Genomic DNA, 24804 nt, shown 5'->3' with positions numbered 1-24804 from the left:
TGGGAATTTTTTTTTTATTGTCGATGGGACACTTTTATATTAGTTACAAAATTAAGCGGCAGGTTGGATACTTGTCCGATGCTCTGTTCCTTCTCTATGAGGATGCCAGAAAAAGCCGAATGCAACGCTTTACAGCCCCGAATGGATTGGCGGCCAAGCATGTGCATTATCAAAAATAAAAGTGGCCAGTTCTGTCAATCAGTGCAGGTCCCAGAGGTCGGACCCCACCAACCAATAAATGATTGCGTCTTGTGGATAGTTAATAACTTGCTTTCACTGGATAAACCCTGTAAGCTCTTCGTGTCCTGAACCCATTCACTCCTGACAGCAGTTATTCTGTGTCTACTCCCATGTAGTCATTGAGCAATGCAGCGTCTGTCCTCTGTGTTCTTCATCCAGGTAGTCGCACACTTCCTGCTTCTCCGCCGCCCGCCTCCTGTTCCTCCTCACACAGGTGTTGTAGGTGCCAGGCTAGGAGCATAGTGCAGAAGAGCGCTCGGGCCGTAGGTAAAGCTTGTCTGTCTTTGCAGTGGATAGGAAGGGCTGAAATCCTGTAAAGTTGCATATTTTGTGGCTCCGTTACCTTCTCGCTGGATGCTGTGCCTTCTTCCTCATCATGGGTCTTCTTGCAGCTCTGGGTTGACATGTTAGGAGGTAATCATTAGCTGCTCACTCCGTCGTCCAGGTTTGTACACTCCTGCCTTGTCTTCTTTCATTATTTTTTGTTATTGGTAACAGTTTCTGTCTATAATGTACGTATCCCTTGTGAAATATCTGCATGAAGGCAAGTGGCGGTGATAGCGAGTTCCTGGCACCAGCACCTGGAATATTTACGTGACCTTGAGACCGTCACGTTTTATTCTAGACATTTTTATATTGTGTTTTATATTGCCTTCGTTGTTACTGTCACAGTATGTCATTTATACGTCATGGCACCTGGTGTCACATGTTCTTCTCTGTCTTCTCGCAGCTCGGACACACTCATCTCATCAATAAGCCTGTGACGTTCTAAGATAATGGCTGGTGAGGATTGCCACTTACATTTTGACCTACCTAACGTGCTATAATCGTTGCAAGTGACATTTTTTTCCATTGTCATGCTGTTATTATCAGTAATTGAAATTTTCAAGGTTTTCTTTCTGAAGTCCTAGCCCAAACTCCTACTTAGAAAATGTTTGTACACCATTTCTGGAAACGGAAATTCATAGAGTTTTGTACTCCAGAACAATGTTGTAAAATGACCCAAATGGTGCACCGTCGTTGTGTCACACTCCATGTCTAGAGCCCAGAAGCGGTGTTCCCCAACTTCGGTCCTCAAGAGCCACCAACAGGTCATGTTTTCAGGATTTCCTTAGTATTGCCCAGGTGATAATTGCATCCCCTTCACAGGCAATAATTCCATCACCTGTGAAATACTAAGGAAATCCTGAAAACATGACCTGTTGGTGGCTCTTGAGGACTGGAGTTGGGTAACACTGGCGTAGAGCCTTGATTCATGGTGTATGGTTCTAGATCCCACCAAAGTTGGCTTTTGATGACGTATCCCAGACAGAATTACTTAACCCTGCTGTTGTCTTCGGTCTGGGGAGACCTAGTTTGAACTTTGGTATTTTTTGGGGTGTACAAGATGCGGTTCTGAAACTTGTGGTTGATTGACTTAAATGAGGATGGGTCGGTCGGCCACGGGTTTCAGAGCCGCATCTTGAATATTTTAAAGAATATTGAAGTTCAAGGTCGGTCGTTTTTGACCGAAGACAACAGCAGGGTTAAAAAGAATCTGGTTTCTGATGTGCAGGCAGGATGTCATAGAGAAGGAGTCGATCAGATATACTTTTTTGCTGGAAAAGTTTAGGCAAATCTTGCATTATATTCATTGGTGTTGGCTTATGAGTCCAGTGGGAGGTCCTATTCAGTGACTGACAGTCTTCCATGTATGAGCGGGCAAGCAGACTTTTGAAATCTGATTCGAAAACTGCGGCGAATATCCACGATATAAATCGATCACACACTTGTTTTTCCCGAGACAGCGCCACTATTGTTCACAGGCCATGAGTGGTATTGCTTTTCAGTCCTATTCAAGCTACGCTTTCATCATTGTAATATTCACTTTATGCCCTAGCGCTAGGTGTAATGCCCATTTGACCACAACAGTGAGGACTGTTCCTTAGGACCAAAGGGCTGATAATTGCAAACTTCGGAATGCAGATTTTTTTTTTTTTTTAATTGCTGAAGGGGAAACACAGACCAAAAAGACATTCATCAAAGATCGTACAGTGTCGTATTAGGGTGTTGTCTCCTGAGCTGCAGAGAATTGGCATTGTGTGGCTGGAAATATGTAGTGTGTTCATCAAGGGCCAAAATGTCTTCATAGATTATAATGAGAGATTAGAACAGGTATGTTCCTTGTCTTGCTCTTTCCTAAGGTTACATTCACCTGCCGTGGGTTTAGTTTTGCTGTGTCCTTCACAAGTATGGCCACATGAAATCTCCTGTGGATTGTATAGCGCATTCTTCTGTGGATTTAACCACCCACTGACTATACAATACGCGAGACCTTCAGATCTGAGACAGATGGGCCATACTGTACATTAATTTTTCACAATATGCAATCAATTCTTCATGAATCTTTTTGCTAAATTTGTCAAGGTTTTCGAAAATCCCGTCCAGTTGCATTGCATAACACATTATTGTAGATTTATTATGCTGACTGAAAATTGGCCTGAGGGGGTATTTGCGCATAGTTATGATACAAAGCAGATTTTTAGGGACTGTTCAATAATTTCTGGTCAGTTGGCAACGTTGGTTCTCGACAGGAAAACTACGTGGTTATCTTCAGGCGGGTTTGGAGTGGGACTGTTCCGATGAACCCCTGAAAAAAGTGCCCAGAGACTTCTCCAAAAAATGTTGCTATTCATTTCTTGTCAGGGAATTTGCAAATACAGTCTTTTCTGCAGAGTTTTCGGAGCAAAAAATGAGCAAAACTGCCCAATTTTTGATGATTTAAGTTTTTCAGGAGGATTTGGAGAGTTTTCGCCCCCGTTTTTGCTCCAAAACCTCCACAAAAAACTTTGTTTGCACATATCTAAAAAATGATTTACCGTTCCTATGTTCAGACGTTGGAGCGTCTTTTTAAGTGGGTCAGTTTTCCAAAAACATCTAGCAGTTAAAGCACCACTCCAGCATTTTTTATTGCACCTCTGAAGTGGTGCTTTAAATGTAATTCCCCCTGACTGATAATCACCTTCCGGCATTTTCATTTGATTTTGCCCCCGCTCCTGTCAGTCTCCAGTGAAAAGTGACCTGCCTGGAGCTCCAGTGTTTCATGGGGGCTTAGATTTAAACCGCCACTCCAGCGGTGAAATAAAAAGAAATGCTGGAGTGGTGCTTCAAAAAAAATGAGCAAACCATTCTTTAGGCATTTTCCTGCATAAAAGATGCTTCATAGTTTACAAAAAAAAAAAAGCAAATGGGAAAGCAATAAAATGACCAGAACATGCCGGGTGTTTTGGAACGTTTTGTGAAAAAATGCTCGTGTTTTACTCATTGCTTAATGGACTTGAAACACCCGCAAATCACCCTAAAAATTCTACAAAAAAAGCTACAAAAAACACTTAAAGAAACCCTCCTAACTTTTTTCAATAGACCTGTGTATGTAGTGTAGTGTCAGTGTGTAAATATACTCCCCTACCGCTGTCTTCTGCGGCATCCAGGGCCATTCCGCTCCTCTTCGCAGTGACGTCGCCTCTCTTCACACTGGGGTCTACGTGTGACCCAGAAGTGGGTCTTACAATTTACTTCTATGGATTATCAGAACAAGGCCCCATAGGATTACACTGTAAGGGCTCGTTTCCATTTCCGAGAAACACGTCCGTGTCTCGCATGTGAAAACCAAGCTCTGGCGCCGTCACTTTGGAGCGGAGCGTACAGCCCCTTGTGTTGCTATGCAGCCGCACGCTCCGCTCTGGAGTGCCGGTGCCAGAGCTTGGTTTTCACATGCGAGACACGGACGTGTTTTTCGCAAATGGAAAAGAGCCCTAAAAGAGACTTCCGGCTCGTGCATAGAGCTCAGCGTGATCCGGCAATTCGGCATACTCGTCACAGGACTCGGAAGAGGAGCGGTGTTGGAAACAGGAGTAGATAGTGGTAGGTGAGTGTATGAACACACCGACACTACAGCACGTGCACATATACACAGGTTTACGGGGAAGAAAAAGAAAAAGTTAACGGGAGGCATCTTTAAGAAAATGCCAACAATAACGTTTGCAAAATGCTTGAAAAAATGACCAAAAAGAACGTTTTTGAAGGAAACAAATGCTGTGGTTTCCATTTGAAAACCTAGTTGTGTGAACATACTCTGGGGTGCTCGCAGCACCTATGATTCCACCGTGGCTGTTTCTTCCAGCCGTGATCTGCGTCATCAGCTGTTCCTCTCTATTTCCTAGCAATGGAAGAATAAACTCGTCCCTGACATTTCTCGGCGGACCTGTCCAATAGATTTAGCTTGACACTATGTAATGCTCCGTTTTTTCCCTTTGGTGGCGCTGCTGATCTATTGACACTTACTGACAGCGAACACCAATCACGGCTGTTTGGTTGGAGTCCCAGGGACTCTATGTGATTAGTTTATTATCAAGGGACTTTTCTAACAATTATGGGTAAGAAGAGAGCAGGGCAAGTACTGTTTTATGACCGCTTGTATCTGCAGCACCCTGGGGAGGATATCAGCTGCCGTACCCTGCTGGGGAGGACACCGGCTGCTATTCCCTCTGGCCGGTATCGTGCTCATATATTCATCAATCGGAGAAATGGATATATGTGGTACAAATATGGAGTTGTAAGCCAGTCCTCCTTCTATGAAGGTGAATCAATGACTTTCTGAGTGCCGGTCACAGCAGAACAGTGCTCCTCATTGTTGGCTGTTTTTGGACAGTTTCTGGGTGGAGGAGTGGTCATGCCAATTATCAGTTAAATTAGTCACTAAGTATTTTTCCAAAGTTTTACCTTGTAATTTATTTCCACTCCAGCCTTGTATGACTTGCAGTCACGGATGGGATGATTCTTTACTATGCCGTGGTTGAATGGACATTGTCTTCTGACCTAAGATTACAGTGCGCAACTCATCCTCCTTCCAAAGTGCGTCCTCTCTACCCTGTCCGTAACGCTGATGGTCACACATTAATTATTAAAGTCATCCTATGTTACTGTGAATCAAGCCGCTCATGGTTAGAGATGAGCAAATATCTTCGGCCCCCTCCTTATTTGGCAAGCTATAGCGCTTACCGAAGAAGCTGCATCGGGAACCCGGATACCTGGAGCGCTCCCGATAATCAGGTGTCTGGCACCGCGGCTGTGTGACAGTCACAGTACATGCATGGAGAGCCTGTGTGTTGTGACTGTCACAGAACCACGACACATGCAGCGGCGGCGCTGGACACCTGATTATCAGGAACGATCCGGGTTCCCGATGCAGCTTCTTCGGTAAGTGCTATAGCTTGCCAAATAAGGAGGGAGCCAAAGATATTCGCTCATCTCTGCTCCTGATGAACAAAAATTTGCTTCATAACCAAAATGTTTTGAGCCTAGTACCAGCTTAAAGGGTAAGGTGATCACTTACTGATGGGTGGTGATTAGTGATGAGCAAGCGTGCTCGGATAAGGTGCGGATTGTGTCTTCGGCATGCTCGAATACTATGTTTGAGTCCCCGCGGCTGCGTGTCATGACAGCTGCAATATATGTCGGGATTTCCTGTTTGTTAGACAATCCCTGCATGTGTTGTGGCTGTCGAATCACGAGACATGCAGCCGCGAGGACGCGAACATAGTATTTGAGCACACCCAAGACCCTCTATGAGCACACGAGCATGCTCCACCTTATCCGAGCATGTTCGCTCATCACTAGTGGTGATCTGACTGCTGGGACCCGCACCGGTCAGCAGAACGGAGAGTGTTTATCCCCAGGGGTCACTTTTACAAAATGGCCCGACCACCACTCTATTAATTTTCTATGTGGCTGCCAGAACAAGCCAAACGCAGCGCTCAACAGCACCATAGAGAATTTAATGGAGCAACTACCGATCCATTGTAACTGGTAAAAATGCCATGATTGGTGCAGGTCCCAGCGGTTAGATCCCCACCGATCAACAAGTTATCGCCTCTCCCACTGATAGGACATAGCTTGTTTTTTACAGACTACACCTTTAAAGGGGTATTTCAATTTCAGCAAATTTTTGTTTTTGTACAATGGGAAGTTATATCATTTGGCAATATACTTTCTGTATAAATTCTTGCAGATATTTTTGATCTTCCAGAACCTAATAACCTATGAAGGTCATGAGATCACTATCTGGCACGTGTGACCATCACATGACCCATAGAGATTTGTATCCATTAGATGCAAACAATGAACATTGTAAGTAAATTACAGCAACCAAAACAAAAGATCTAAAAAAAAAAATATGTAACTTTCCAGGCCGTACACAATTAATATTTTTTGATGAAACCAGAATACCACATTAAGGTAGACCTCTTTCCCATTGATAGAGCCCCCAGTACCAGCAACAAGAAAAAGTCCATTAATTGACATCTTCTATAAAGTTGTTAAAAACTCTATGCTTGGAAAATTGGCTGACAACTCCTATGGGAACCATATCCGCTGCGCAAGTGGTTGTCAGTCATGTAGTTTCCCATGGTTCTGTGCACCATTCCAGAAGCTGCTGATGTACACTATGACCACATAACTTGGAAAATACAGTAATTAAACAGTAACTAAATTTTTTGTAAATTGTTAAAATGCTCACTACTTTAGTTACTCTTTAATTTTGGAGGTCATCTACCTATAGATACTATATGAATGAGAATAATCTCATCTGCCATCCAGTCCTGGTAATCCGAACCCCAAGGACTTAATGTTACACTGCACTTGAGTCTAAGGGGTGACCAGCCAAACCTGGCATGTCAGAGTGAGGAGACTCATAAGCCGTGCAAGCTCCTCTGGGAAATTATATATGCCAATTGTCTCTTCAGAAGAGTACCAGAACACTAGTGCCACCTTTTCAGAGAGAGAAAGGACTAGAACTCTAGCGCCACTTAGTATAAAAGCTAAACCAGAATCTCAATAGCAGATAGTGTTTCAGGGTGTTGCCTCTCATCAGTGCAAAGTATGAGATATGATTTGGCTAGGTGAGACTCTCTGGACTGTGGCCTAAGGGGTAATGTTTCTCTTTGTGGAGAATGACAAGCCAAGCCTGGCATGTCAGAGTGAGGAGACTTATAAGCCATGCATGCTCCCCTGGGAAATTAAATATGCAAATTGTCTCGTCTGAAGAGGATTAGAACTCTAGTGTCACCTATTGGAAGCAGCGATCCTACAAGTCAATATTGACTCTTTAATTCCATTAATTCAGGCCTTTTTGACTATTTTTCCTGATGTGAATAATAATAGTAGAACATATGGATGTCAACCCGTTCAGGATAGATGGAGTATGGGCTTGCAGGCTATATGTGATATTCCCACTGTATATTGGTTCCCCCACCAGTTTAGGTATACGGGTGACCCATGAAAAAACTTCTGGGAGGTTGTGACCATGAAGGTAATACTTCTGCATCATTTTTCTGTAGCAGCTTCCAGGCATTCATCAATGGAATGGAAACCATTGTTTTTAGTCCACAAACACCATATTATCCTGAAAGCAGTCAGTGCCGGACGGATCCCACCAATATTTATATGTGAAACACAAGTGGAAGCCAGAAAGGAGGAATGAAAGGACAGAAATCTCAAGTCACGTCTGCAAATTTATTCCAAATAATAAACAGTGGCATTCTCGCCTTCCAGTATGCCCGGGGATCCAGCGCAGGCCAGTTAGAAGGTTTCCACCATCTCTTGAAGTAATGTCTGCCCGGTTGGACAATCACAGAACATCTGCAACCTATAGAGGTCAGGTGAAAAGTCATCAGACGAATCGCTCTTCTCATCACGTGAAAGCTACAGCTAATCACCAGCTGCAGCGGTGCCGTGACCTCCAAACAGAGCAGCCACAGCTTCCCCAGGCAGCGTAGACCTCCGGAGAGGCCTGTACTAGATCTGTAGTGGTGCTAGAAGGTGATTGTGCCTCCATTTAATATTTTTAATAAATCCATGACCAAAAAAATGATCTGCTTTAAGGAAGCAGATCATTTTTAAGTCTATATGAGATGCCAGAATGAATAATTTTTTGTTCTTTAGTTTCCGTTGACAAATCTCTAGGAAGGCCTCTCGATTCAGGGCAAGTATGTCTATCTCTGAAGCTCTGTATCTTCAGATCTGAAGTTCCTTACTTTTGTGGGAACTGAAGTTGTCACGTTCCAGACGTGTTCTGGTGGCATTATTAGACCCCTGGCAATCAGCTGTCATCTGTTGTAAGTATTCCATTTATCTGCAGCGCCCCCACTGGTTATATGAGGCATTACACAGTATTTAATCAATAGGGTTCATGTAATACGTGGATACGCTAGGCCTCGATAGCAAGCACCAGCCATTGCACCTACAGTCTAGTCTGGATAGATCCTGTAACCTCTGGTTTTGTTTCCTAGTGTGTTTGCGTTTAATGAAAAATCTAGTATTAATATTATTGTTATCCCCCAATTCTTTTCTAGAAGGTAGAGAATGTGGGTTTCCGCTTTCTTTCATTTCACCCCCGACCCTGGAGGAGGAGCTGTGGCCGCACCTGGGCACCACGGTGTCCCTTAATTGTACGCTGTCGGTATTAGGCTCGTGTAATGGCAGTGTCACGTGGCAGAAGGACGGGAAGGCGGCGGAGCACCCATACACCGGGCACGACACTGTGTGGTAAGAGAGCCTTCTGTCACACATCAGATCTGTGTTATTTACAAGGTATGATTTGTAGGGTGTAAGTACGGTAATTAATCCAGTAATATAAGTTCACTAACCGGTCAGGAACTCCCATAAAATTTATTGTAGAATGAGAACTGGTTAAACGCCATTGACAGGATTATGAAGTCCAGTAATACTTCTCTAGTTTTTCTGAAAGTCACTAGGCCTAGGATTGGGAAGCATGGCAGCCTGGTCTGAGGGCTGTAACTAAACCCCCATGGACGTATAATAACATATCCTATATATCCCTATCGGCATTTTCCACATAACCTTAGTTGGGATACTTCTAGCCTTCATTCTACATAGGGCAAAAGTGAAAAATTACCCACCCCAGTCCATGATTGGATTCCCCAGTGATCCTGATAATGGGGCTCTACAAAGCCCCTTCTGAATTGAGCAAAGGTCAAGCATGCGCTCCTCCAATCCATTCATTGTCTATGGGACTGCCGGTTAATACAAAACGCTCTACTCAACTATTTTGGGCAGTCCATAGACAATGAACGGAGTGGAGGTGCACATGGTTGACCTTTCGCACCATTCAGTGCAGAACCCTGTTCGTAGGATCACTGGATGTTACAGTGGTTGGACCCCTAACAATCAGTAAGTTATCTTTATCCGATGGGGAGCTGTTGATGCCACCAGGTAGGAGGTGGCCCTCACGGCTCCTGTTCAGCGAACTCAGATTAATTACGTTTTAAATTCAGAAAGTAGCTGACAGCACAACTGGCAGTGGGATGCCCGTCCTAGTACCACGGACCAAAGTGGAAGTGTACATACCCCAAAAAATGATGAAGAACAGCAAGCATGCTTGAAAAAGACCTTTGATGGTTGAAATGTTGCACTTGGCACAATAAAAGAAGTTTTTTTCACCTGGATTGGATGCTGTCCTTCATCATTTTTTCAGATTACTTACGTGGCTGATGGACCAGGTGGTGCAAATCAATTCACACCAACATGCTACTCCAGTCACTAAAGTGTCGTAATTTTGAGGAATTTTCAGGGCGGGCTTCACCATACCTTGTCCTACCGCACCTCCGACAAATGTTGCGCCATTTTTGCACAACTTCGAATTGTGCCAAAATTTTGCAACACTTTAAAGGTTTTACATCAAAAAACTGTCGAAAAGATCTTGATGAATCGGACCCTACACATCAATCTACTCCGTTTCTCCTGCTTTATAACATAAAGCCAGAATATTGGACAGCATTGTCATGGTTCCCTTGAACTTTGGGATCTCTGTCTTGTCTACTTGGATCAGACCGAGCACCTCCAAAAAGGGCTTAGTTAGTGTAAAACTTGGTAAGGGAAATCTTGGCTTTCTGACAAAATGTGTTAAATTCTTTATCTATAGTTTGCCAATCGTCAGCCTAACGCCAGAGACACCTCGGAAGTAGCTTAGATAAGGACCTTCATAGAAATACTGATAATGCTGTTATTAATTTTAAAAAATGTAAAAAACTACCTATGTTGTAAGAAGATTGCTTGCAATTCCTTGTTGAAGAAGCCTCACATAAAGGGATAGTTGGATGGGGTTTCATTTGGGGAGGGCGATATTCCAAAAGTTAGAGGACAATCTCAATGATATGATACAAGTAATTATCAAATTAGTCCAGTTAAGTATAAGAAAAGAATTTATAGCTACAACTTTTTTTTATATTTTTTCTTAATATACTCGATAGGGCCACCATGCTATGACTAATTCATACACAGCGTCTGCTTTTATAACATAGCAGAGCCGTATACCTAAATTAACCTAGCTATATGAGCCAAGTAGAGCGTTGACCTTTCTCCAAGAGTCATGTAGACAATAAATGGTGTGGTAGTGCTTACGCGAGGCCAGCCCTTGATTCAAATGGAGAATGCCAAAGTCCGTTCATGGTGGGAGTCCCGCTTATCGGTCTCCCATTAATTAAGCAGCAACTTCTCAAGTAATAAATTGTTATGGCGGACCAATCCCTTTAAGATAAGGGTTATTTACATGGATGGATAATTGGTTATAGGTATGTCCAGCCGTAATCAGCGTAATTTATGTTACTCACATGATTGCTTACTACTTAAGATACAAAGAAAAAACACCTTTGTAATTCATCTTAGTTTCCAGTCAATCTGGGTCTTCCATGCTTTTAGAAACATGTTTCTATGGTAACAGACTACAAACAAACCCTCTGTAGTCAGACCTGGCAGTCAAACTTTGTTCTATCTGTCCCCTACGTCTTATTAGCCAAACTAATGTATGTAAGCCGGAAGTACGGGTAGGGTAAATGATAGCATTTCACCAGGGCATTTTGTCAGTGCTAATTATAACTATAATTTATAAGATTTAAGGTGCAGTTTGATCTAAGTTACGATTAATGAAAGGTTCAGTGTCTAACAAGAAGAGAGATGGGATTTGTCTATTATGAAAACATAATTATCATGCAATTTAGTTTTAATTATAATATTTTTTTTTCTTGCATAGGAATGGTCTTAATAGTTCGGTAAAGTTCCTCTCCAGCATCTTAGATGTTAATCTTACCACTGAAGAAGATTATGGGAGGTTTACCTGTCAACTGCACAATGCCTCTGCCTCATTTACACTCCACAAGACAGGTACCGATTATAACTAGTAGACAAAATCAAAACCTCAGAGCGGCCCCTTGTGAATCCTCAGTGCGGCCTCCTGTGAATCCTCAGTGCGGCCCCCTGTGAATCCTCAGTGCGGCCTCCTGTGAATCCTCAGAGCGGCCCCCTGTGAATCCTCAGAGCGGCCCCTTGTGAATCCTCAGTGCGGCCCCTTGAGAATCCTCAGAGCGGCCCCCTGTGAATCCTCAGAGCGGCCCCTTGTGAATCCTCAGTGCGGCCCCTTGTGAATCCTCAGTGCGGCCCCCTGTGAATCCTCAGTGCGGCCCCCTGTGAATCCTCAGAGCGGCCCCCTGTGAATCCTCAGAGCGGCCCCCTGTGAATCCTCAGTGCGGCCCCTTGTGAATCCTCAGTGCGGCCCCTTGTGAATCCTCAGTGCGGCCCCCTGTGAATCCTCAGTGCGGCCCCCTGTGAATCCTCAGAGCGGCCCCCTGTGAATCCTCAGAGCGGCCCCCTGTGAATCCTCAGTGCGACCCCCTGTGAATCCTCAGAGCGGCCCCCTGTGAATCCTCAGAGCGGCCCCATGTGAATCCTCAGAGCGGCCCCATGTGAATCCTCAGAGCGGCCCCCTGTGAATCCTCAGTGCGGCCCCCTGTGAATCCTCAGTGCGGCCCCTTGTGAATCCTCAGTGCGGCCCCTTGTGAATCCTCAGTGCGGCCCCCTGTGAATCCTCAGTGCGGCCCCCTGTGAATCCTCAGAGCGGCCCCCTGTGAATCCTCAGAGCAGCCCCTTGTGAATCCTCAGAGAGGCCCCCTGTGAATCCTCAGAGCGGCCCCTTGTGAATCCTCAGAGCGGCCCCTTGTGAATCCTCAGAGCGGCCCCTTGTGAATCCTCAGAGCGGCCCCTTGTGAATCCTCAGAGCGGCCCCCTGTGAATCCTCAGTGCGGCCCCTTGTGAATCCTCAGTGCGGCCCCCTGTGAATCCTCAGTGCGGCCCCCTGTGAATCCTCAGTGCAACCCCCTGTGAATCCTCAGTGCGGCCCCCTGTGAATCCTCAGTGCGGCCCCCTGTGAATCCTCAGTGCGGCCCCCTGTGAATCCTCAGTGCGGCCCCCTGTGAATCCTCAGTGCAACCCCTTGTGAATCCTCAGAGCGGCCCCCTGTGAATCCTCAGAGCGGCCCCTTGTGAATCCTCAGAGCGGCCCCTTGTGAATCCTCAGTGCGGCCCCTTGTGAATCCTCAGTGCGGCCCCCTGTGAATCCTCAGTGCGGCCCCCTTGTGAATCCTCAGAGCGGCCCCCTGTGAATCCTCAGAGCGGCCCCCTGTGAATCCTCAGAGTGGCCCCTTGTGAATCCTCAGTGCGGCCCCCTGTGAATCCTTAGAGCGGCCCCTGTGAATCCTCAGTGCGGCCCCTTGTGAATCCTCAGAGCGGCCCCTTGTGAATCCTCAGTGCGGCCCCTTGTGAATCCTCAGTGCGGCCCCCTGTGAATCCTCAGTGCGGCCCCCTTGTGAATCCTCAGTGCGGCCCCCTGTGAATCCTCAGAGCGGCCCCCTGTGAATCCTCAGAGTGGCCCCTTGTGAATCCTCAGTGCGGCCCCCTGTGAATCCTCAGAGCGGCCCCCTGTGAATCCTCAGAGTGGCCCCTTGTGAATCCTCAGTGCGGCCCCCTGTGAATCCTTAGAGCAGCCCCCTGTGAATCTTCAGTGCGGCCTCCTGTGAATCCTCAGAGCGGCCCCTTGTGAATCCTCAGTGCGGCCCCCTGTGAATCCTCAGTGCGGCCCCTTGTGAATCCTCAGTGCGGCCCCCTGTGAATCCTCAGTGCGGCCCCCTGTGAATCCTCAGTGCGGCCCCCTGTGAATCCTCAGAGCGGCCCCTTGTGAATCCTCAGTGCGGCCCCCTGTGAATCCTCAGTGCGGCCCCTTGTGAATCCTCAGTGCGGCCCCCTGTGAATCCTCAGTGCGGCCCCCTGTGAATCCTCAGTGCAACCCCCTGTGAATCCTCAGTGCGGCCCCTTGTGAATCCTCAGAGCGGCCCCCTGTGAATCCTCAGAGCGGCCCCTTGTGAATCCTCAGTGCGGCCCCTTGTGAATCCTCAGTGCGGCCCCCTGTGAATCCTCAGTGCGGCCCCCTTGTGAATTCTCAGAGCGGCCCCCTGTGAATCCTCAGAGCGGCCCCTTGTGAATCCTCAGAGCGGCCCCTTGTGAATCCTCAGAGCGGCCCCTTGTGAATCCTCTGTGCGGCCCCCTGTGAATCCTCAGAGCGGCCTCCTGTGAATCCTCAGTGCGGCCCCTTGTGAATCCTCAGAGCGGCCCCCTGTGAATCCTCAGTGCGGCCCCTTGTGAGTCCTCAGTGCGGCCCCCTGTGAATCCTCAGTGCGGCCCCTTGTGAATCCTCAGAGCGGCCCCCTGTGAGTCCTCAGTGCGGCCCCTTGTGGATCCTCAGAGCGGCCCCCTGTGAATCCTCAGTGCGGCCCCCTATGATTCCTAGAGTGCTACATTGTGAATTCACAGTTTCTTACTATAATTACAGTGTGGTAAACTCCATTGTATGCTCAGATTAGCACTAATGATGACGTAGATGAAGGGGACCTGGTTTCGGGGAAATACAGGGGCGGAGATGCCATTGGCACATCCTGGGCAGCTGCACGGGGCCACTACCACCTCTATAGCAGGTGGGATTCTGCATTTTGATCATTGTTGGACTGCCTATGGCGGCGGCCCATATACTGTTCCTGCACGGGGCCCTCTTCTTTTTGTGTCCACTCCAGGGGCAGTATCATCATATACCCCTCTAAAAATGCTACGTAAGAAAAACCATAAGTGAAAACAGCATAAAATGTAATAAAGATCTATCACTGATATAATAACACATCTATGTGGTGTCTGACTGGCAGACGGGCATCAAAGGAAGTTTTCTTCTAAAAGGACGACCCCTCTCCTCCTCACAGGCCCCAGGACCTCAGTATTTGGAGGCTGGGATGTTCTTTGGCTGGGGTGGGGTCCATGTAGATGGGGGTGCATCATTAGCTGCTGTAGGAATGGTGCTCACTTCATATGTTCTGCTCCTGTTCCTGCAGATAGGGCCGGACACATCGCCGCCGTGGCCTTCGCCCTGTGTGTGTTGGCAGTGTTGGTGATCGGTATCATCCTTTACATCAAGTGTCGTCTGAACGTTACTCTTTGGTACAGAGACAAATACGGAGACCCAGAAATAAACGGTACGAGTCCGAATAGTGATGGACATGAGTTTCTGCCCTGGATGTAATATGGTCTGTGACACTGAAGGAACATTGGTGACAGGACTGTTTTTGGTGAAATTCCAGAACATTTTCTTCTTTTTGGGATCTCTTCTGTAACATTGGTGTTACTGCCTAAAGTGGATAAATGGACATGTTCCCCAAAAATAAAAGACTCCGTTTTATACTACAAAAGTAGTAAAGCTTACAAAACCAATAAAAAATTGGGGATCACTGTACATGCGCTGATGCGCAGAATAGTTATCATGTGAACTATGCCCTATGGTAAAAGCCTTAAGTAAATAATTACAACAATTCCAGATTTTTTATGCTGCCTCACAAAAAAAATTGAATAAAAAGTAAATATGTAGAACAAATGAAAGGAGAATTCCCATCTCCAAGATCCTATCCCAAAATGTAGTAGGTGTACTAATAATAATATTAGCAAATACCTCCAATTAGAAATGTAGTGTAGTTCTTCTGATTCGCCGCTAGGTCTCTTTCCTCATGTAAATGAGAACTTTCGTTAATAAAGGTTAATGGGTTGGGCCAGAGTCACACCACCATATAACACGGCTAAGTGCTATGCGATAAAACATCACAAAGCAGTCAGCCCAGTGTTATTCTATGGGGCAGATCACATCCGCAATTATTTTCTCATGCCCATTTGACTTGAGAGATCAATAGCAGCATGCTGCGAATGGCAGCGAGTCTATGGGGGCAAGTGAAACATTGGACTGCGTTTGCTCATCACTAGAACTAACATTATCCTTCAGCAATCCCAGACAGCCTCCGAGCAGTGCTTACAAGCTCACTATAAAGAAGCTCGTAAGCACTGCTCATGTTTATCCGCTGGTGCTAGGCCAACTATGAGCAGTGCATACAAGCTCAGTATAAACAAGCTTGTAAGCACTGCTCATGTTTATCTGCTGGTGCTAGGCCAACTATGAGCAGTGCATACAAGCTCACTATAAACAAGCCTGTAAGCAGTGCTCATGTTTATCAGCTGTTGCTAGGCCAACTATGAGCAGTGCATACAAGCTCACTATAAACAAGCTTGAAAGCACTGCTCATGTTTATCCGCTGGTGCTAGGCCAACTATAAGAAGTGCTTACAAGCTCACTATAAACAAGCTTGTAAGCACTGCTCTTGTTTATCTGCTGGTGCTAGGCCAACTATGAGCAGTGCATACAAGCTCAGTATAAACAAGCTTGTAAGCACTGCTCATGTTTATCTGCTGGTGCTAGGCCAACTATGAGCAGTGCATACAAGCTCACTATAAACAAGCTTGTAAGCACTGCTCATGTTTATCCGCTGGTGCTAGGCCAATTATGAACAGTGCATACAAGCTCACTATAAACAAGCCTGTAAGCAGTGCTCATGTTTATCAGCTGTTGCTAGGCCAACTATGAGCAGTGCATACAAGCTCACTATAAACAAGCTTGTAAGCACTGCTCATGTTTATCCGCTGGTGCTAGGCCAACTATAAGAAGTGCTTACAAGCTCACTATAAACAAGCTTGTAAGCACTGCTCATGTATATCCACTGGTGCTAGGCCAACTATGAGCAGTGCATACAAGCTCACTATAAACAAGCTTGTAAGCACTGCTCATGTTTATCTGCTGTTGCTAGGCCAACTATAAGAAGTGCTTACAAGCTCACTATAAACAAGCTTGTAAGCACTGCTCATGTTTATCCGCTGTTGCAAGGCCAACTATGAGCAGTGCATACAATGTCACTATAAACAAGCTTGTAAGCACTGCTCATGTATATCCACTGGTGCTAGGCCAACTATGAGCAGTGCTTACAAGCTCACTATAAACAAGCTTGTAAGCACTGCTCATGTTTATCCACTGGTGCTAGGCCAACTATAAGAAGCGCTTACAAGCTCACTATAAACAAGCTTGTAAGCACTGCTCATGTTTATCCGCTGGTGCTAGGCCAACTATAAGAAGCGCTTACAAGCTCACTATGAACAAGCTTGTAAGCACTGCTCATGTATATCCGCTGGTGCTAGGCCAACTATAAGAAGTGCTTACAAGCTCACTATAAACAAGCTTGTAAGCACTGCTCATGTTAATTCACTGGTGCTAGGCCAACTAATGGCAGTGTTTACAAGCTTTTTCATAATTCGTTTGCCAATGAGCTGTAAACAATAAAATAAAGTAATGTTTGGGGAGAACGAGGCAAAATTTTATAAGCAATTCACAAATTTACCCATATTAGAATTGATTTGCTTTGATTAAAAAGTTCTATGTTATTCAAAATACCACTGCCATTGAAAAATACAACAGGTCAAACAGAACAAGCCCTGGAATGGCTACTTCGGAGGAAAATTAAAGGTTTATAGCTTTCAAAATGCAAAAAAACAAACAAAAAACAAACAAACAAAAAAATCGCATGAGGCCCAAAAATCTGCTCTGGTTACCTGCGAGCAGAGAGATTGTAGAGTAACACACAATAATGTGTATTCAGCATGTATAATTCCCAGTGTCTCCACAGATGGCCGCCTGTTTGATGCATACGTCTCTTTTTGTCCTTCAAACATCGACACAAAGTTCACGAATTTCATCCTGAAGCCACAATTGGAGAACAGGTACGGCTACAAGCTGCACCTGGACGAGCAGAGTCTCCTGCCCAACACAGGTAATGGCATTACACAACGGGCTGCTATTGCGCATGCGCGAGCGGCGCCATCTAGTGGAAGACATTTTATTTTTCTGGCGGGCACCGTTTTCAAAATAGCTTTTTTTTTTCCTAGCTCACATAAATCTGCAAAAGGCATAAGTGCACAGTAACCATGTGACTATGCTGCAGCGCAGGGGCCACGGCCGGCACCTCCCTGCAGAAGCTTCTTTTTTATTATTCAGTATGTGTGGTAGTCATTATGCAAACTAGGGGCGGGGCAGTGAGGGAACAGTGACCTGTCAGCAGTCTGCATTACGAATATATAATCAGAGCACTACATACACTAACTCCGCCTCATGGCACGGGCATATCATTAACTAAAAATAGTGATTACACAACAACTACAAGACAGATTTCATCACCAGGTATCATTGTAATCAGTATAACGGCGCCGACCTGACACTGTGTGTAGGTTACTGAGCACAATCCTGCTGACAGGTTCACTTTGAATGCACTTTTTACTTATTTAGTTACCACAGGGTTTATGTTCATTTTGTTTCTTTTAGGTTTTGTATCATCACACCTCTGCCCTAGTCCACCAGGGATATAGGGATCATCACATCTCTGCCCTAGTCCACCAGGGATGTAGGGATCATAACATCTCTGCCCTAGGTCACCAGGGATGCAGGCATCATCACATCTTTGCCGTAGGCCACAAGGGATCCAGACATGATCACATCTCTGCCCTAGGCCACCAGGGATGCAGGCATCATCATATCTCTGCCCTAGTCCACCAGGGATGTAGGGATCATCACATCTCTGCCCTAGGTCACCAGGGATGTAGGGATCATCACATCTCTGCCCTAGTCCACCAGGGATGCAGGCATCATCACACATCTGCCCTAGGCCACCAGGGATGCAGGCATCATCACATCTCTGCCCTAGTCACCAGGGATGCAGTCATCATCACATCTCTGCCCTAGGTCACCAGGGATGCAGGCATCATCACATCTCTGCCCTAGGCCACCAGGGATGCAGGCATCATCACATCTCTGCCCTAGGCCACCAGGGATGCAGGCATCATCACATCTCTGCCCTAGGCCACCAGGGATGCAGACATCATCACATCTCTGCCCTAGGCCACCAGGGATGCAGGCATCATCACATCTCAGTCCTAGGCCACAAGGGATACCAGCATCATCACACCTCTGCCCTAGGCCACAAGGTATTCAGACATGATCACATCTCTGCCCTAGGCCACCAGGGATGGAGGCATCATAACATCTCTGTCCTAGGCCACCAGGGATGCAGGCATCATCACATCTCTGCCCTAGGCAATCAGAGATGCAGACATGATCATATCTCTGCCCTAGGCAACCAGAGATGCAGGCATCATCACATCTCTGCCCTAGGCAACCAGGGATGCAGACATGATCACATCTCTGTCCTAGGCCATCAGAGATGCCGACATGATCACATCTCTGCCCTAGGCCAGCAGGGATGCAGACATCATCACATCTCTGCCCTAGGCCACCAGGGATGCAGTCATCATCACATCTCTGCCCTAGGCCACCAGGGATGCAGACATCATCACATCTCTGCCCTAGGCCACCAGGGATGCAGGCATCATCACATCTCTGCCCAAAGTCACCAGGGATGCAGACATCATCACATCTCTGCCCTAGGCCACCAGGGATGCAGGCATCATCACATCTCTGCCCTAGGTCACCAGGGATGCAGACATCATCACATCTCTGCCCTAGGCCACCAGGGATGCAGGCATCATCACATCTCTGCCCTAGGTCACCAGGGATGCAGTCATCATCACATCTCTGCCATTGGCAACCAGGGATGCATGTTGTGAATTCAGCTTTTGGGCTCCCTCCGGTGGTTGTAGAGAGTAATGCAGTTGTGCCTGGATTGCAGGAGTGGACATGTGTATCTACTAATTGCAGGACTGACTGGGGTATATAGCTTTGCAGGATCCTTTAGTCAGTGCCAGTTGTCCATTGTTATTGAAGGATTCACTTCCCTGCTGGTCTCTCCAGTTTGCTGTGTTTTTCTACAAAGATAAGTCCTGGCTTTGTTTTTGCTGTCCACCTGCAGTGGACCTTATAGTTCTGTGCATTTTCATGTTTTTGTCTTGTCCAGCTTAGTCTGTGAAGGATTTTTTGCAGCCTAGCTATTTCTCTGGAGATGCAGATATACCCCCCATGTCTTTAGTCAGATGTGGTGATCCATATTTTCTGCGCTGGATATTTTCTAGTATTTTTATACTGACCGCATAGTACTCTGTTCTATTCTTTCTTTTTAGCTAGTATGGCCTCCTATGCTAAAATCTGATTTCATATCTGCGTATGTTTTTTCCCTCTCCTCTCACAGTCAATATTTGTGGGGGGCTATCTATCCTTTGGGGATTTTCTCTGAGGCAAGATAGGTTTCCTGTTTCTGTCTTTAGGGGTAGTTAGATCTTAGGCTGTGCCGAGGGGTCTAGGGAGTGTTAGGTACCCCCCACGGCTACTTTTAGTTGCGCTGCTAGGTTCAGGGTTTGCGGTCAGTACAGGGACCACCTTCTCCAGAGTACGTCTCATGCTGCTCCAAGGCCACCAGATCATAACAGATGCATGCATCATCACATCTCTGCCCTAGGTCACCAGGGATGCAGACATCATCACATCTCTGCCCTAGCCCACCAGGGATGCAGACATCATCACATCTCTGCCCTAGGTCACCAGGGATGCAGATATCACATCTCTGCCCTAGGCAACCAGGGATGCAGTCATCATCACATCTCTGCCCTAGGCAACCAGGGATGTATGCATCATCACATCTCTGCCCTAGGTCACCAGGGATGCAGACATCATCACATCTCTGCCCTAGGCCACCAGGGATGCAGAAATCATCACATATCTGCCCTAGGCAACCAGGGATGCAGGCATCATCACATATCTGCCCTAGGCAACCAGGGATGCAGGCATCATCACATCTCTGCCCTAGGCCACCAGGGATGCAGAGATGATCAGATATCTGCTCTAGGCCATCAGGGATGCAGACATCATCACATCTCTGCCCTAGGCCACCAGGGATGCATGCATCATCACATCTCTGCCCTAGGTCACCAGGGATGCAGACATCATCACATCTCTGCCCTAGGCCACCAGGGATGCAGGCATCATCACATCTCTGCCCTACGTCACCAGGGATGCAGGCATCATCACATCTCTGCCCTAGGTCACCAGGGATGCAGATATCACATCTCTGCCCTAGGCCACCAGGGATGCAGGCATCATCACATCTCTGCCCTACGTCACCAGGGATGCAGATATCACATCTCTGCCCTAGGCCACCAGGGATGCAGGCATCATCACATCTCTGCCCTACGTCACCAGGGATGCAGGCATCATCACATCTCTGCCCTAGGTCACCAGGGATGCAGATATCACATCTCTGCCCTAGGCCACCAGGGATGCAGGCATCATCACATCTCTGCCCTACGTCACCAGGGATGCAGACATCATCACATCTCTGCCCTAGGTCACCAGGGATGCAGATATCACATCTCTGCCCTAGGTCACCAGGGATGCAGATATCATCACATCTCTGCCCTACGTCACCAGGGATGCAGACATCATCACATCTCTGCCCTAGGTCACCAGGGATGCAGATATCACATCTCTGCCCTAGGCCACCAGGGATGCAGGCATCATCACATCTCTGCCCTACGTCACCAGGGATGCAGACATCATCACATCTCTGCCCTAGGTCACCAGGGATGCAGATATCACATCTCTGCCCTAGGCCACCAGGGATGCAGGCATCATCACATCTCTGCCCTACGTCACCAGGGATGCAGACATCATCACATCTCTGCCCTAGGTCACCAGGGATGCAGATATCACATCTCTGCCCTAGGCCACCAGGGATGCAGGCATCATCACATCTCTGCCCTACGTCACCAGGGATGCAGACATCATCACATCTCTGCCCTAGGTCACCAGGGATGCAGATATCACATCTCTGCCCTAGGCCACCAGGGTGCAGGCATCATCACATCTCTTCAGTAGAATACCAAGCATTCTGATATTAACTCCTTCTTTCCTCTGCATCACCTAAAAACCTGATTTTACTCCTTATGTACCCTAAACCACCAAGGATTTATGCATAAACACTGTAAAATGATTTACCTGGACACTGTGTATAACTATTAATCAGGATGCATTGTGATGCTTGCGTTTGCTTGTCGCATGACTTTGGGTGCCATATGGCAATACTTATTTGCTGCTGTTGTGAGTCGCCATGATGGAAGGGCACAGTCCTCTTTTTTCTTTATGGAATGCCATTGTATCAAACAGTGTAAGCAGCTAGACTTATTGATGCATTCATAAAAAGATCGATTTATCTCCTTTTGTGGCTGGAGGTTTTTCCAGGTATCATTTTTTTGTAGGCCACCCTAGCTGAAACACAGAGGAGCCCGGGTGCTGCTTCTCAGTTGCTCACCTGATGGGTGAGTTTGCAGTTATAAATGTTGAAAAAAAACCTTCAGAACGAAATTTTTGCCAAATGACAAAGTGTCTGTTTCTAATGTAGGTAAAGCTGTAGGATCAGACACAAGTGCAATAACTCAGAGAACTGAGGTCTCTTCCATCTCCAATGGATTAATAATGAAGCGCCCATGTACATGAACCCTAGCGTCCCATCAATGTTTTTATCCTCTCAATATATTGCAGTCATCATTTAACATAGCACTGTGTACCTACAATTGCTCATTTTGCATTTCTACCCAGATAATGCTCCTCTTTTCCATGAACTCTGCTACATAACGTGATTAAAATCAGACTAGTTGGATCATTTTCTATGTAGAAGCAGTAAATCTCTTTTCCCTGCATGAGTCATCATTAGAGCTACTATTCTACATCACTGCCAAGTCATTAGCAGCCCACCTCCTTTTCCACTCCTGACCCAGCTCCTCCGTTCCTTCCCTCTACCAGGGAGTTTGCAATGATGTAGAATTGCAGTTCCAATGATGACTCATGCAGGGAGAAGAGCCTTCCTGTTTCTACACGGAGCTAAGGAGGATTCAGCTAGTCAGTTTTTAATCATGCCATGTCATAGACCTAATGGAAAGGAGAAGAATGAACTGGTAGAAAGTCAAAATGAGCAATTGTAAGTACACAGTGCTATATAATATGATGACTGCAATATATTAAGAAGATAAAAACATTGATGGGAGGAGGAGGGCTTCTTTAACTAATCTGTAGATACTAAGTACAAAGTCGTTCTCTTTATATACAGAGCCTTCTGCTGAACTGCTGATGAATGTCAGCCGCAGCCGACGTCTGATTGTGGTTCTCTCGACGGCGTACCTAGAGCAAGAATGGTGCCAAAGTAACTTCAGGTGAGGTTATCTACTGAATTAAATTAGAAGAGAAAAAGGTCACTATTAGTTTCTGTCTATTGTGAAAGAATTAAAGGGGATGTTCACTATTAAGGGGACACTGCAAGATAACACTGAACGAGCATTCTTAAAAACGCTGTAAACAGGCTGATGACCACCCGAAGAACTAACAAATGATTTTCATGGACCCATTGTCTGTGTGTTTTTTATCCATGTCTCAGATCAAAAGCAAATACAGTTGGCAAAATAGCGCCCCATGGACTATTATAGGTGCCTGTTCTATTCATGAAAAACTCAGATAAAAATGGAAGTCTGAATGAGCCCCTACGTTGTAACTTGGAATTTTTTGATTCGTGATGGAAAGTGCTTGCATGTCCCAAAGGTCTCATGACGATATTATAAAGCATGTCCATTCATGTCACCACACCTCTGAGTGTCCCTCCATCCTGGCTCACAGAAGGGTGGTCCTAAAGCAGGGGCCCTCCCTGTATGATGGCCATATGGTCTAATAGGGAATTCCGTGAGACAACCCGTTAATGGATTATATTTTTTGTGTGTAGGGATGGCTTCTTCCGCCTCCTGGAGCTCTCGCAGACTCCTATCTTCATTGTGTTTGAGAATCAGTACAAGGAGATGCCTGCAGAAGTCATCCATCTTCTCAACAGTCAGAAGGGGACACTGAAAATGCTGATGTGGAAGACCAATTCTGTGGTAAAAGTGGAGGAGAGGGAGTATAAGTTGTTTGAGCAAAATGTACAGTAATATAGTTCATTACTTTAATTTGCAGCCTTCTCTCCCCAATACTTTGCTGCAGTGGCTAGTTTTAGGCTCTTTTAGAAGCTACTTTTATCTGCTGCTCAGCAAGATCTGTACTCTATTTACAAACAATCATAATACATTAAGTCCCCTGACTGAGTACGTGAGTGGAGAGCAGAGATGTTCAGTGAGGGGAGTACCCCTTCTCTGATTGATTGTAAGTACAGCAGGCATTTTGGCTGAGCAGCAGTTGAAAGCAGCTTGTAAAGGATCATAAACTTGGCAGCTGTTGATTTGCATGGGCACGGTCTATTGATTAATTTTCCCCGCGGTAGCGCTGAAGGTTAAAGTTATCAAAAGACCCTTCTCTCATGTAGAAATTATCTAAACCAGAATTCTGTAAATGTAACTGCGATGGCAATAAATAATTGTATTGCATATCTCAATATAGTCTCCAGCCTCTGAGTTCTGGAAGGAGCTTCGGCTGGCCCTACCTCGGAAGATGTCACTCTCTGAAGGCAAAGGTGATCCTCAAATTCAGTGTCAGGATGATAAGGATCCAATGCTGACTGTAAATAACGAAGCAGCCAATCTTGACCACGATGGAGACCTAGGTAGGTACCTTACACCAGCATTTTCTTGTACCTCAAGTGCCATTGCTTTCTTTGCCTATTTTTACCAATCTCTTCACCACTGTCCATTATTTTCAGGAGTCAGAAGAAGTTTCTATAAAGCCCCACCACCTCGGATAGTCCCAGTGACACGTGTCCCAGACAGAGAACCAGTAGATGTGGACATCTCAGATTTAGGCTCGCGGAACTACTCGGCCAGAACAGATTATTATTGTCTGGTCACTGAGCCTGATCTATAGGAAGACTGAGAAAGTGAAGGACAAGGGAGGCGATCAGTGAAAAGTCAAATCATGGTGAAGAAGGAACCCAACTGGAGCAGAGACTGGATCATTCTTATTCTTAAAGCTGTGACAAGGGATTAATCAAGAGACATACGTGAAGCGAAATAATCCCTTTCTATCATCTTATTCCGCTACCTTCCTCATGATGTTCATGTTAGGTCTAATTATTACGGTAGAGGTGGAAGAATATAATTACCAAAAGCAGCTTATGTCCGTGGCAAAGCTAAAAATATCTGAGAGGGGACAAACAAAGCTGAGGAAAGCAGAAGAAACAGTTAAGGCTGAAGAATTTTGCCGACCATAAAAAGTTCTGGTCATTACGAAATACTGTATTTTGTCACTGTTATATAATTCATGAGAAAATTGGAGAAGAAGCATATTGTATACACTGTATATCATTTTATGTTATGTTTTAAACTTTGAGTCAATAATCAGGAAAACGCTGCAAAATCA

The 24804-nt window shown here is 45.9% G+C and overlaps 1 protein-coding gene across 1 annotated transcript; it reads left to right on the top strand.

Annotated features, from left to right (window-relative positions):
- The first annotated feature begins 313 nt into the window (after nucleotides 1–313).
- SIGIRR (single Ig and TIR domain containing) lies at nucleotides 314–24804 on the top strand. Its single transcript, XM_069740096.1, has 10 exons — nucleotides 314–685; nucleotides 971–1023; nucleotides 8631–8823; nucleotides 11327–11457; nucleotides 14501–14641; nucleotides 17162–17305; nucleotides 22580–22682; nucleotides 23243–23393; nucleotides 23890–24052; nucleotides 24149–24804. The coding sequence occupies exons 2-10, from the start codon at nucleotides 1017–1019 to the stop codon at nucleotides 24307–24309; spliced, it is 1194 nt and encodes a 397-aa protein (XP_069596197.1). The 5' UTR covers nucleotides 314–685; nucleotides 971–1016; the 3' UTR covers nucleotides 24310–24804.

This window comes from Ranitomeya imitator, chromosome 9 (genome assembly GCF_032444005.1).
Source record: "Ranitomeya imitator isolate aRanImi1 chromosome 9, aRanImi1.pri, whole genome shotgun sequence".
Classification (NCBI taxonomy): domain Eukaryota; kingdom Metazoa; phylum Chordata; class Amphibia; order Anura; family Dendrobatidae; genus Ranitomeya; species Ranitomeya imitator.
The sequence above is the reverse complement of the archived record's forward strand: the minus strand, read 5'-3'. Positions and strand labels throughout refer to the sequence as shown.

Coding starts and splice junctions, on each gene's coding strand:
- SIGIRR (XM_069740096.1), top strand. Junction 17,306..22,579: donor GAGTCTCCTGCCCAACACAG/GTAATGGCATTA, acceptor CTTTATATACAG/AGCCTTCTGCTGAACTGCTG. Junction 22,683..23,242: donor TGGTGCCAAAGTAACTTCAG/GTGAGGTTATCT, acceptor TTTTGTGTGTAG/GGATGGCTTCTTCCGCCTCC.